Below are 14,354 nucleotides of genomic sequence, written 5' to 3' on the forward strand. Positions count from 1 at the left end.
GAGAGAGAGAGAGACGGAGAAAAAGATATGAAGAGGAAACGAGACAAGGATAGAGACAGAATGATCCAGAGTGAGAGAGAAACGATCCGAGCGTTTAAAGAGCCACGGGGGTGTTCAACAGCGTTCCGCACTCGACGACGAAATGGTCTCCCGCTTCGCCGAAACGGGAAAACCAATCCTCTCTCTGCACCTTCGTTCGCCTTTCGCTTATGTGCCTATATTACCTTCGATCCGCATCTCTGCAAACCCTCGCCACCCTCCGCAGGCAGCACCCGCCGCTGCTGCTTCCGTTACCACCGATCCTCCGCCAGCCAACCCCCTGCCGCACACCTCCATTCGTCCTCGACCCTCTAAACCCGACATGTTCGGCACCTCCTCCGTTCCCGAACCTGATCCTGCCAAACTGTGCAGTATGTTCGCAGCAGGCGACAGCCCTCAGGAATTTCATTTCGTGTGCGAGGCTAATTATACGCCGAGCTTTTACGTACGAGACTGTCGCTATTTTACTACGGGTCAGCGTGATGCATGATTTTCCAGAGTTGCGCGTTGTTCATACCGCTGTTCCACCGTAAAAATCACTCGAGATCATACTCGATCAACGCTTGCATCGTGTATCAGAGCATGCAATAGAAGGCAATTATAGAGGATGCAATAGAAGGCAATTATGCGTAACCGAGAACGTTCGCGTATCAAATTCGTACATGACGATTGCTATATCGAATTTTGTAACAATAGACACAGTAGAAGTTTATGACAATCGTGATTTTCTACATAATATAAAACTACAATAAGATAGATAAACAATAAGATAGATAAAAATGTAATAAGTAGAAGGAAAAATTTTAATTATTTTGATTTATTTTAATGCAATGTACCGTATTATTAAGCTGAAGAAAAATTGAAGGAGAAGAATACATTCACCTATATTCGAATATTATATTCGCAAATTAGCACGAGAGAAACACGAAGTTTTTTTATAAGATTTTCTTTGTGTGATTTCTTTTATGGAAATATAATATTAGGTTGTCCGGAAAGTTCGTGCCGCAAAAGATTTAAATTTAATAAATGTATACTAAAATTTAAATCTTCTGCGTTTCAATTTTCCTTCAAAATCGGCACGAACTTTCCGGACAACCCAATACATATTGAACCAATACTGAAAAACAGTAATTACTTATTTTAAATATTAAATTATTTATTTTAAGTATTAAAAGCACTGTTTTTCAATACTTTTAGTATTCCAAATAAATAAATAATTATTGTCTTTCAGTAATAAATTGGCTAGTATTAAATTGGTCAATATTAAATTTCTGTAAGGATAAACTCGAGTAAAACTAGGCTTTTAGAATGACTACAAAAATGCTGTATTTAGATTAGATTATTGAAAAAATTATAGCCTATGGCCATATTTTCCGTACGACTATAATATCCGAATTTACTGTTATAGAATTGCGAGTACGGATTTTAACTAGATAATAAGGTTCATTCTGTCGTGAATGTATGTTCGTGTATGTTGTGTAATTATTATATAATATTATTATATAATATTCATTGCGAAGACTGTGTCGCTGAGATATTTGTAAAAACACGTTAGCCAAGCGACTGTATTACTGTTAGATTAGTCTTGGTTCCGAGGTGCTGATAGTAGTGATTGCTTGGTCGAGGAATCGGGGTTGGGTTAGTGGTTGCAGTGGTGACTCGCTCGGCAACTACTCACGAGTTACTACTACAAACATTGGGTCTCTTTCTCACTCTTTTTCCTGTGTGCTCGGTCTCTGGCGATCTATCTTTCCATGCGGGTTCTCGCACCTATGTCGCTCATCCCTTTCTAAAATCACCGCCTTATCCGCCCCCGCGCTTGTCTACCATCATTTACTTTCGACCACTTTCACGATTAAATGGCCGCGAAATTGCGACTGTTTTACGTGAGCTGGATAGTCTAGTCGTAGTAGCTTTACTGTAGCGGATTTCGAGAGAAAAATATTGAGACGATTCTGAATTTTGGCAAATTTCTCGTGTTTCCATATAAATAATTATTTTATATGTTATATTCATGATATGAATAATGAAAAAAAAATACGAAGAAGAGAATATATTAGATTTCCCTTTTCTTCAAGCCTAGCAGCAATCCTTAAAAATCTAATTTAATACTGACCTATTCAATATCGAAAATTACTTATTTCTGAACAACATTTTTAACTTAATACTCAATAAGTAGATAATTGATCATTATCTTCGAATATTAAATTCTGTAAGGAAATCTTATCTATAATATCAGTATTCTATGTGCTAGAAAGATATTGCACAACATTGCTTTTTGTATTAAATATATAAAGATAAAAGATAAATCAGTATATCACAAATGTTGAAGCGAATCTACATATTTTTAATTTTGATTTTAGTACATATATTTTTTAATTTAAAACTAGGTATTCTCCCTTTTTGTCTGTTCTTCCAAATTTCTGCTTTGTCATAGTGCTATATTTCACATGTTTGCCATAATAATTTTCCCTAGTCGATTCATATGTAAAAACATACACGCTCGCTTCATGCATTTGTGCCCTTTGAAAGTGATGTATGATCTTGATTGGTCGAATCGTTCTGAAGTAGACGTCGTCGAGAGGACAAACGAGCGCCGATTTACATCGGAAATCCGGAGGCGAAATTGCGCAAGGACGAAGTAGGTTTATCGGCACGATTTGTATAATCGTCAAAGTTTTTGGAATTGAAGCAGGGCATACGCGTACATGCACCGTCTCTTGAGTAAACTCGATCGATCTCAAGCTACGGAAATCTAATTTTAGCAAGATACCGTCACTCTTGTTTGCTGACTGTCGATAGAAATATGCATAAGGAATTTTTATTTTTATTAAAATCAAAATCTATATTTTTTTATTTAATTATATATTTATTTGTTTAAATCACAATAAAATTATTTTTAATCAAGGATATTATCATATGTTTATTTAATTGCTTAATCATTTTGATTGATCTCTCAACAAAAAAATAATCAAGCGCTTATACATATATGTTTTATTAAATATATGATTACATATATGTTTTATTAAATATATGATTAGAAAACCACATAATTAATCATTCAGATAAGTTCTATTTATAATATGTATATTGTGATATAATATATTTCACAATATAATGTTATTTAAATAATGATACTGAAATATCTTTAATATTCTAGTAAAATAATCAAGAAGAATTGGAATAGCAAACATTGCATTTTTTATCGCGCGTTATAATTATGGGCACTGTCTATAATTGATTGTCATCGAGATTGCTATGTTATATGATTTTATAAATGCGATATAAAATAACTTATATTATTAAAAAAAAGACATTATACATATGGAATTATACATACAACTTTAATAATGATAAGACATTTTTTTAAATCAACTAAGAAGCGCCAGCTACGGTCAAAGTTAGATGTTGGAATGATAATCATTCAAATAAGTTTCTAACTTATTATTATTATTATCTTTATTTATTACATATATTTTTATTTCTTTAAAAGTGTTTCATAATTTGTCTTTATTTACTTCGGTATTTAAACATACCAGTGTAATTAACTAAGTACAATATTTAAACAGAGGAGTTTGTTACTGAAAACTAACACAGCCATTATTATTCCCGGGACAATCATCGATATTAATTTCCGTATATATTCCGGCTTACTGGACTAAACGACTCAGTCGATGTTGTTCGATTGAAGTAAAATCATACATTTTAATGTCCGTTATATTTGTAACATTTATTTTAACTTAAAAATCCCCATCATATTTCCCTGAGTCTCATTCTCATTATTTAAACGAATTTTGAAACACATAGATAATACGATTGTTCCCAATAGCTCTGAATTGCGGATGTGCAATAGGAAAGACCAAGTGTTTTAACGACCAAATGGATCTTGCAACGACTGCTGTTAGTACACACAGCCAAGAGGAGATGCACGACCAGGGTACGTTGCCTCTTGTGCGAGATACATCTCAAGTGTGGGTACTCCTCAGAACAATACCTACGGGATTCAGTGTAACATCCACAGTCTGGCTTGGAACATTACCTCTTTCGAAACGGGTCACTGAGAACGAACTCGGAGCAATTATAGTGACAATGAAAAATACAAGTAATTTTCATCAACTTTTAATGTTTTGTGATCAGTAACAGTTAGAAATGTAAGCTCATTATGTAAGTTGAAAAATAAGGAAAACGTATAGGTATAGCACTTCATCCACATAATTAAATAAAATTAATTTCTCCAACTCTTATGGCGAAATATGTAATATTATTAATACTTTATAAATGTAGGAAAGTTTTTAATATCATATTATATAAATTGAGAAAAAATTGAAAGCAATTTAAATTTAAACTTCGAATGATATTAAAAAAGTTGTTGATTCTAATAACAAACATGTATTAAGTTATGTCAGAATTGAGATTATCATCTCTATTATCGCTAACAATATGTCTATATTTGTTTGTGATTTTTGCATCTCTCGAATCTCGTGATTCGTAAGAAAAACGAAAAAAGAATCGGAAAAAGAAAAGGAGCAAAGAGCTTTAGTCAAGACTTTAAACCAGCACTAAGGGTTCCAACTTCGCCACGGATCAATTGTAAACGACAAAGCCTCCAATTTCCGTCAATTTGCGACACGAAATACACGGTACAATTGCGTTGTCTGCTTTTTAAACTAACTTCCACAAGATACATTGTATTTTTCTCTATTGACTTTATGTCGTATTGCAAACAGATGCGTTCTTAATTCGCATCACGCGCGGATTTCGTATTCTGTCCGAAAGTTTCACATCTTGCCGCATTATCGAGTCAGGAAGTCAGAATGACCCGGAGATACTGGGGCAGAAGAAATTGCGGCTCATCTGTTCGAGAGGCTCGCAAGCGTTGCGGGCATCTTTGTCCTTCGATTAGTTAAATCGTGCGGGTAATATAAAAAAACCGATTTAGCACATATAATAATCTCGTCAAGGAGAAATAGGACAAGTGGCGTCATATTCTTGAATATATATATAATTAATTAATTACATCTTGTTTACCATTTCGACCATTAGTAATTTGAAAGGACTATTATGCATATGATTATTAAACCAGCTACTGTTACTCATAACTTTTAATCGAAACGACGATGTTTAACATCGCAATGTTATGATAATACGATGTTATGTCACGATAATTAGCATACGCTATATCTGTACGGATAAACAAGATATTTAGGATGTACATCTATGCAGCTCATATATGATAATGGTGCATAATATGCATGATGGATATGCTCTGGTTAGTTGGATAATTTATAGCTTCATTGCTTAAAATGTAACAATTTACGAATCGATTATGGAATACCATGTTTATTAATCTCAATTAGAGGTTGGAGCAATAGCTAAATTTTCGGACTGATCAAATTTTATATGTAACTATTAATTTATATTAATATTTATCTATAAACTCAATCACGATAGGATTTAGCTATTCAGTCAGGATAGAATCTGAATTAAAATTTTTAATAAAATCCTATTAAAATCCTATTATATTTAAAAATAAATTTCAAAATTGTTTAATAAATACATCTCATTAAAAAAATGTTATGGCTATAGAAATATTAGCTAAAAGTATCAGCCAAAAAAAGTCAATATTAACCTATTAGTTAACACTAGTCAATATCAGCCAAATTTTGATTGTAAATACATCTTGAAATCAATTGCGGAAAACAAAACAATAAATAATTTGATTTATAATATAGAATAACGAATGATCATATTTTGCTGTAGGTAAATAACTTTTAAATGAATGAATCTAATTAAATTTTTGCGCGAATATTTATTAGAATTTTATTAGTATATAAAAAATTTGATTTAATTTGTAATGCTACTTTCTCATAAAATTTGCAAATAAGAAAAAAAAGAAAATTTGCATAAGAATCAAATAAAAAAATTAAATAACTCTTAAGGTTAAATAATTCAATAAGAGAACTATGCTCAAATTTTTCATAGATACTCGGATATAATAATGGAACATTATATGAAATTTTTATATTTCTAGTAATTTATTGAAATATGAGATATACATCTCATATTTCACTTAACTAACGGCCCTTTCAATATTGTCTCTAAAATTTGCTCTACGAAATTTGAGCGTTAGTGTATTCAATCCTTCAAATCAATTATGATGGCAATCGAGCATGATCAAATTTGCCAGACTATGTTTAGTTATTACCAGCATTGCTCGGCGTCATATCCATGAAATACGATGATAAGATCCATTTCCATCATGTTATGGTTGTGTCAAGGTCTTTAGACTCCGCAAATTGCGTTACGTGAAGTTTGATGGATAATCCCGGACGACATGATACTAATCACGTTACCAGTTCGATATCAAAGTCAATTGGTTCTCTGCGTTCATACAGGAAGGATGTGTCCGCGTCGCGGTCGATCGCAAAGAGTGCGATAATGCTTTGAAACGGGATACATGCGTCCTGTGGCTCGTTTCTCCTAAGGGATATAAACTTCCCGTTCCACGGCAATTCCAACCAATTTACTATTCATGCTGCTTCGATATACGCCCAGCCGCGGGCTGTTGTGATACGGGCAGCCAATCAAAAACTCTCGTCGGAACAACCGACCGGCTGCCCATCGATGCAACAAGCAGAAACCTCTACTCACAGCCTAAAGCGAGGATGGACGGTTGGAAAATACAGGAGGAACCGATATACAGGAAGGAGAGGGTGGGATGAGTGGGAGGACGTACGGAACGTACTGGGCGGTTGTTGGTTGGTAGTTTCGTTTGTTGACGTTTCATCCAGCTTCTGTAGTGTTGCGCATACATGCGTATACACAACGTTGTACACTTAACATGGCGTACCACCCAGGGGAAGGCAGAGAAGAGTACTTGACTCGCCCCTTGAGCTATAAAAGTAATTATCGGCGGTTAACGATTTTTAACGTGCACAGCTACCCTAGCGATCGTAGTTCTCGTTGGATGCAGATGTAAATCATGTGGGATGGATTGTCGGATAAGTCGCGGATAGGTCACAGAGAAAATCACGGGACACCTTTAATTGAATTGGACTTTGATTTTCGCGTGGCTTCATCAAACTGTGACACATTGAAAGAGCTAACCAGTGGAATCAATCGTGACATACGATGTCAGAATGTTTCTCTCATTCTTCCATAATTGATAAAAGACATCGCTTTATATTGCATTTGTCAATAAAAGAGAATTGTCAATAAAAGAGAATTCAGTTTTTTTTATCGTGCCTTAGATGTTACGCTATCGTACTAAATAAAATTATGGTGATTTACAATCTTTTCAAATATAGTTTTTCATCAACCTGAAACAGAATTTTCCCTTGTCTGTAACCAAAAGCCATATACCATCCGACGTAGGGCTTGCCCCACTCCGAGTCAAGTGAGTTTAAGATCGCCATGTAATTTAATACGGAGCATACTCCATAAGGAGCACTCCATAAGGACTCGCCAAGTTGTTGGAGATTTCCGTCTAAACTCGGCTTCCCTCGATTATGAGAAAAGCGTCGACAACAGTCTCGTAATAGAAGTTCGATGAGTAGCAACGTGTTAAGGTCCGCAGCGCGATAAGAGGCATCCCTTTCCCTATTTAAAGTCGTCAGGCAAGCGATAGATAAAGGGTGAATTTAAAGGGGCTGGCCGACTTCGCGTCTTGGCCGCTTTAACTGCGGGACGACCACCTGCAACTCAGCTGCAAGTAGACAGTCCGGATCGACCGGTGGCACGCATACGCTGCACCGTCGTGATGTCGGAAAATGTATCGTAAGCTCCCTATTTAGCACGAACGTACTTGCGCACTTCAGTGCTGGATAGTGTGCCGTATGTATTTCCAACAAGACTCGACGCTTTACCCACGCAAACGGACTGCGTTGCTTATTCAATGTCTGCACGTCGACTACCCGTTACCTCTGATAGACTAGCCTTCCGATGCGTTAAGATTGCGTTAGATACAACATGTCACTTACAATTTCCAAGCGTTCACGATACAACGGTTCCATGCTATTGCTCTGACAACATTAACGAGATATGAACATTAGATGAATATTTACGCAGCGTAACGTGATATCGATGCACATGATAATTATGCGGATCTCTATTTCACTAACTTCGTTATATTCTGTGAAGTATCCGTTTTAAATGAGAACACGCACACATTTCTATCCCCTTTTATACATACAAACGAAAATTCCGAACGTTAATGGAGAATATTTGTAAAATCTGATCGTTGTGGTGAAATCGGGTATAACCGAGTACACTCGGTTATTAGGATTCCATCTCGTTTCGTACCTTCATTCGCATTCTCCATTATGTGGATATGTTCAAATAGTGGTGTAAAATCTAATGCGTCCACAAATGTGTATAAGTATAAATGAGATTATAAATGATCGTGTGAGGAATTATAATGGTATTATATTTTGAGCTGGCTATTATACAATGTGTGCTATTGAAAATTGTATTTATAATATATATCTGCAGTTTATGCTGTGCAACGTTTTCGTAACTATCTTCTCTATTAATTTAAATTTTAATTAGTAACATTTCTTTCGTGTATATTTAATAAATATAAAATATTTTGTTTAGTTAATAATATTTTATATAGTTAAAAATAGCACTCGCGTGCTCAATCAAAGTTTAGCCAGCACATTTTATTTTGTCTTTTTCTCCTTTATTACATATATTCTATTACAACACATGACGCAACCTTTAATGTATTATTGAGATATATAAGCTGTTTTTTTTCTGTCGTTTAGCGTACAGAAATTTTATATGCAATGCATGTATTTTACGTTATTTAATAACGAGGACAGATAGTAATCATACCGAATGGTTACCCATGATAATATACATTTCACGTTCAGCTTATGTACTGAGATCTAATAATAAATGTACTGTTATATGATGCAACTATTTTTATAAAATACAAAACTTTTCCATTGGTTCATAAAATTTCAATGCGGTTTTTCTATATGTTTTATTTTATAAATGCATATTTTTCTGTAGAATAAAATATATGATAAGGTAGCAAATATATTTATAAAAAATATTTTAGTAACAAATGTATGATCAAATTCGGGTCTCTTAAAATAACAGAAGTAAATTTTTAATGCATTTTTTAACTAAATAAAATTTTCCGCTTTAGAGCGGAAATTTTATAAAAGAAAAAATATAAAAAAATGTAAATAGAAATTTATTTGCATTAAATGTTGCATTTATTATGACACACCGTATCATGGATATGTGTACGTCATCGTTTGGTGTTCTCGCAAGTCCTGGTTCGACTATGTCCGATGTTGGTGGCGATACAAACTTTCGACATTAACCCGCGCCCAAGTTTGTCCTTTCACACGCCAACAATCATATTTTTGCCTGACCGCAAAATTATCTAATTGCCATGGCTATAAAATATTGGCCTAGTTGCCGGGTAACTTTGGGACTCAGTCAAATTAAATGCTAGCACGATCCAACTGTTCCCTAACTTCCTTTTCACTTCTTTTTCTTTCTTTTATAATATTATAACCAAGAATTTATATATATATATATATATATATATATATTTATCTTATATATGATATACTGTTCATACGCGATCTTCTTGTTAAGATTATACACTTTTCGTTTGTAAGGGTAAATACAATTGAAGCGTTTCTTCTTGTGGCATACCCTATCCATATTCGCGCGTGAACAAATTATCTCAATTCAGTTTGTTTATTTGCGTGACGATCGTCTTGTCGATATTCATTGAAGTATTAACTGAAGTAGTAATTCAAGTTTTGATACAAGTTGTGACGTCTTCTCGTTGAGGTATGCAAAACAACTCTAGAACGATGGTCATGGTTCATCACATTTTGGATTTGCAGATGAGAGTTGGCGCTTTGTCTGAGATGTTGGAAAGATACTCAAACGAAGAACAGAAAAGTCCGGAGTCATATAAACTCTACTGGGCGCGTGTAATTCAACCGAATAAAATGCCAGCCAATAAACTTACATTCGGAACTTCTCTTGTTTTCTTTGAATGTATTTCGTAGATACGCCTACGTTATAGTCAGGGTATATTCCGTACTTAATATTTTCTATGGAGCATTGTTTTTCTTTTGAATATCTATCGTTTGAACTTATTCATTTGTTTAAGCTTTTGATATCATATTTTATCAGAGCGAATTTACGCTTCATATTCTGATATTGCAGTAAATACCAATACATGCTTGATGTGCGCCATAAATCATAACATGCACGGAAAAAGCAAGCAGAACCTTTTAATTAAACGTTATTTTGTCTCGTTATTAGAAAATTAATCTTTTCTTAATAAATTGTTGTAGAAATCTTTGATATGTGAAGAAAAACATAGTTTATGATGATAAAGAAAGAATTTTCATTGTTTAGGAAAAAAATACATATATAGATTAAAAATATTTAAATAAAATGTTAATGATATATTTATTCCAATTCATTATTGAAAAACAATATTTTTTGGTTTAAATAAAATTAAGGATCGTCAAAATTGTCAGAAATTACTAATTAAATTTATGTTGAGTTTTCAATAACTATGTCCTTTATATTAACGGAATATTTGATTTTTTATTTATTATATTTATTATATTTATTACTTTTTTATTTTTATAATAATTTATTTGCTTGATTTTATGGAATATAAAGAAGCGTTGATACTTCTACTATTAATATTAAAATAAATGAAAGTATTTTTTTTAATTGTTACGTATTTTGAAATATGTAACTTTGGATTTATTCAACGTCTCTTTAAGATTATAGAATTGGTCAGCTGTTTCATACACACACCCGCATGCACGCGCGCACGTACGCAAGAGTTTGGCTTTTTATATGTTACTAATTTTTATGTATAAAGTAGTCGACAAAAAATACTAATGCTTTAGAATAGGAACGTGAATTATAATATATGCGAAATGATGACTTTGAAGTGCTCGATGTCGTACATGTACTTGTTTAATTATACACGATTGGCCATCGATACAATATAAGAATTTGCTTGAAGTGTGCTAAGTCGTTCACTCAAGTTTGAGAATTTCGCTAAAGCTCGTAAGATCGCCAATAAGATTTTGTATACTTCAATGTAAATAACATACTTGAAAGTCGTATTTATAAGTAGATATAAATACTACATATAAAAATACTACAATTTTAAGTATCAATTTAAAAAATGTAAATTTTTTTGTTAAAAATGTTTTAATGTTCTTGTATAATTTTGGACATGTAAATAAAAGATCTGAAATAGTTAATAGTTTTAATATTTCGTACTTTGAATAAAATATGTATTGAGCAGGAAGCTTCTTAAATATTTTGTAATACGATTCTATAAAATTAGATTAGATTATCTAAAATTAGATTAGATTATATGATATATTTTATATAATTAGATTAAATAATAATTTAATATATTTAGGAAAGATCTAAATTTTCAATAATTATCTGATAATTAAATTTGTATTCCATTCGAATCTGTTGAATATTATTTTAAATAATTTCATACTTAATCATATATACATAAATTTATGATTAAATAGATTATATATCAATATTTTTATTTATTAGTATTTTTATTTAATTTTCTTATAAATGAACCGAATTATTTCATATATATAAAATAATACGAGAGCGTTTTCTATAATGTGTAGTTTTATTGCTTCAAAAAATCGAAAATAGAATTTAAATTATTCCTAACAAGATAACCGACATTCCTTAGTATTAGTTAAAAGGAACAAGATAGGAATTTTTAGATCTTAGTATTATAGAAGATCTTGGAAGTTAGAATAAAAATGAATAAGATATCGAAATCAAACGCGATGCAGGGCTTTGCTGTGAAACCCTAGATATAGATCCGTTCAGAAGTAAAAGTAAATTACTTCTAATAGTAAAGGAAGTAAAAGTTATAAATCAATGCAATCCACGTGGTTGTGTTTTTAATCGCGAAAACCGTGTATATCCGTGCTTGAGAACTGTCACAAGAACTGAATGCTTATGGCGTAAAAGAAAGCGAACGAGGTAAATTTCTCTATGAAACTATTATTTTCTCTTATGAGAAATTTAAGATACGTTCATAGGGGAATATTAACCACGTAAAGGTAGCCAGCAAGAAAGTACTTTCTGCGAATTTGGCCTATGCAAATACGGGTGAACAATCCGGATAGGTCGAGTTTGCAAGCCCTAGTGAAAAAGTTTGGACGCCTCGCGACGAATACTAATTAAAGACTTGCGGAATGAAATTAGTTAGCCGAAGGATCGGAGGTGACTCTCAAGGATGGACGATGGAATCCTCGACTCGGCGACGAAGAGCCGCTTATGATAATATAATAATACTTACTTGGGGGCTCGGAGTGCTACCTCCAAGCTCATTATGCGTTTAGTTCATAACTTCAATTGGATTCTTACTATCCCTACCGAGGGCTTTCATCCAACCGTTGTCTCAAACCATCCTAATTATACAAGTAATTACTATCGCGAAAGAGAACGTTTCAACTCATTCATGGCCGCGATGATGCTGCATAAGCAAAGATAGTTTATCTCTTTTGCAATTCAAATATTTTGTTCAGATATTTGATTAAAATTTATTGTACTTATTATAATTTCGTTACAGTAGAAATACGATATCACAAATTTTAGAATTTAAACATTTCTATTATACTGTATATTAGCCAATGTTTCTGATGATTATAATTTCCTTTCGTTAGAATCATATTTAATCATTTCAATTTGATGCATTTTGAAATGCGATTTACGACTTACCGTCAGTAAACGCATTTTAGAAGAGAGAAAAGAGAGAAAAGAAAATATTTGTTGACCCCCATTGCTACGAGAAATTTTCACAGGATCTATACTGTCGCTCGCAAGGCTTTGAAATCAATCTCAGTACTCTGGGAACATGATAGTACGACGCGAGTAGAACTTCTTCCTTCCTCCGCCTCAATCCATTGAAAAAAGGCTCTTGAGTCCATCTCAAGGTATCGATTAACAAACACTCGAACAGCTAGTGCTGCCTTTGTAGAGCCCGCTTTGCAGAGTAACCGCTCGTGGTAAAGCCGTTTCGAGCTTTCCTGAATGGCACAGTGAAAGCTTTCTGTGTGAACGACTCACCGAGTGTTGCACAAGAGGCGGACCTTTCGAACTCCACAGAATAACGCGACCGTGCGCATCCATTTGTGCGCGGTAGAATTTCGCCGACCTAATCGAATTCCAGTTGCGTCGGCGAAATTTCCGCATTCGCGACCGACGAGCGCGATATTTAATTTAGCAACGCCGATTTGGTATTCATGACGAGGCATGCTGTGGACGTAAATATAACGCTTTGACGGAGCACTTGGAAATATGTATCGACCCTTTGATTTTCTTTTCCAAAATTGAACCGATATTCTATTCGCCAGGCTGACTTTGACTCGTCAAAATTGCTTTCAGCTTTTACCATCCAAGACTTGTACTTAACATGCTTTCTTTTATTAAATAAGGATATGAAATTCTCATAAAATCGCAATTGCATTTTCACATTTTTACGTTCCGATCATTGACAATATCTTGTACGAATTCTGTATTATATATGTAGAAAATTTTAGAAAATAATCAAAAACTTGATAAATTTATTTTGTTTAGATAAGAGATTATGTGATGTGTAATACGTATTGAGTTATATCTGCATTCGTTTGCAGCACAAAAATTAAACACTTTCACCCTGCTATGTCAAGAAAATCATCTATCACGTAGTAATCATGCTCTATGCTACACTGTTGTATGCAACAAAATTCTTGGTCATAGTATGTGAAAGTACTTACCTTCAGATTTAGGTGCGGGAGGTTTGCGAGTGGCCCAATTTGTCCGAATACTTCTGCCACCTAGCCATTGGCCGTTCATGTTGCCGATCGCACTTTCTGCTTCCTGAGAAAAGACAACAGACAAAATCAATATTTTCTATCGTAAATTCTAAAAACGAAATATATATTATCCATATATTAAAAGTAGAAAGGAAACAGTTTTGTTAATTATTAAATGTAGAAGGCTACATTAGTTTTGATTAATTCTGTTGAACTTTGCAAACATTCATTTAATATTTACTTTGTTAACATTTCTAACATCTTATATATAATATTGTACGTATATTGAAAAAAAATCTATTCCATTCTCTTTCGCAACATTGCTTTTTGCTTATATACATAATGGAATATTTTTTACAATACCTTAACAGTGCATCGGATTTTATTTGGTCTTTATGCTATTACATTGTTCATTAATTCATTTTTTATGATCAAAGAAATCGTTGATTTTCAAAGAGCATTCAAATG

General features: G+C 33.3%; 1 protein-coding gene across 1 annotated transcript in view; it reads right to left on the minus strand.

Annotated features, from left to right (window-relative positions):
- The window catches only part of LOC105625936 (nucleolysin TIAR-like), a 162,094-nt gene that overhangs the window by 22,644 nt on the left and 125,096 nt on the right, over positions 1–14,354 (minus strand). The window contains exon 4 of the mRNA XM_012207249.1: positions 13,848–13,950. Coding sequence (XP_012062639.1) covers positions 13,848–13,950 — 103 coding nt within the window. The remainder of the gene's footprint in view (positions 1–13,847; positions 13,951–14,354) is intronic.

The sequence above is a fragment of the Atta cephalotes genome, assembly GCF_000143395.1.
Source record: "Atta cephalotes unplaced genomic scaffold scaffold00001, whole genome shotgun sequence".
Taxonomy (NCBI): domain Eukaryota; kingdom Metazoa; phylum Arthropoda; class Insecta; order Hymenoptera; family Formicidae; genus Atta; species Atta cephalotes.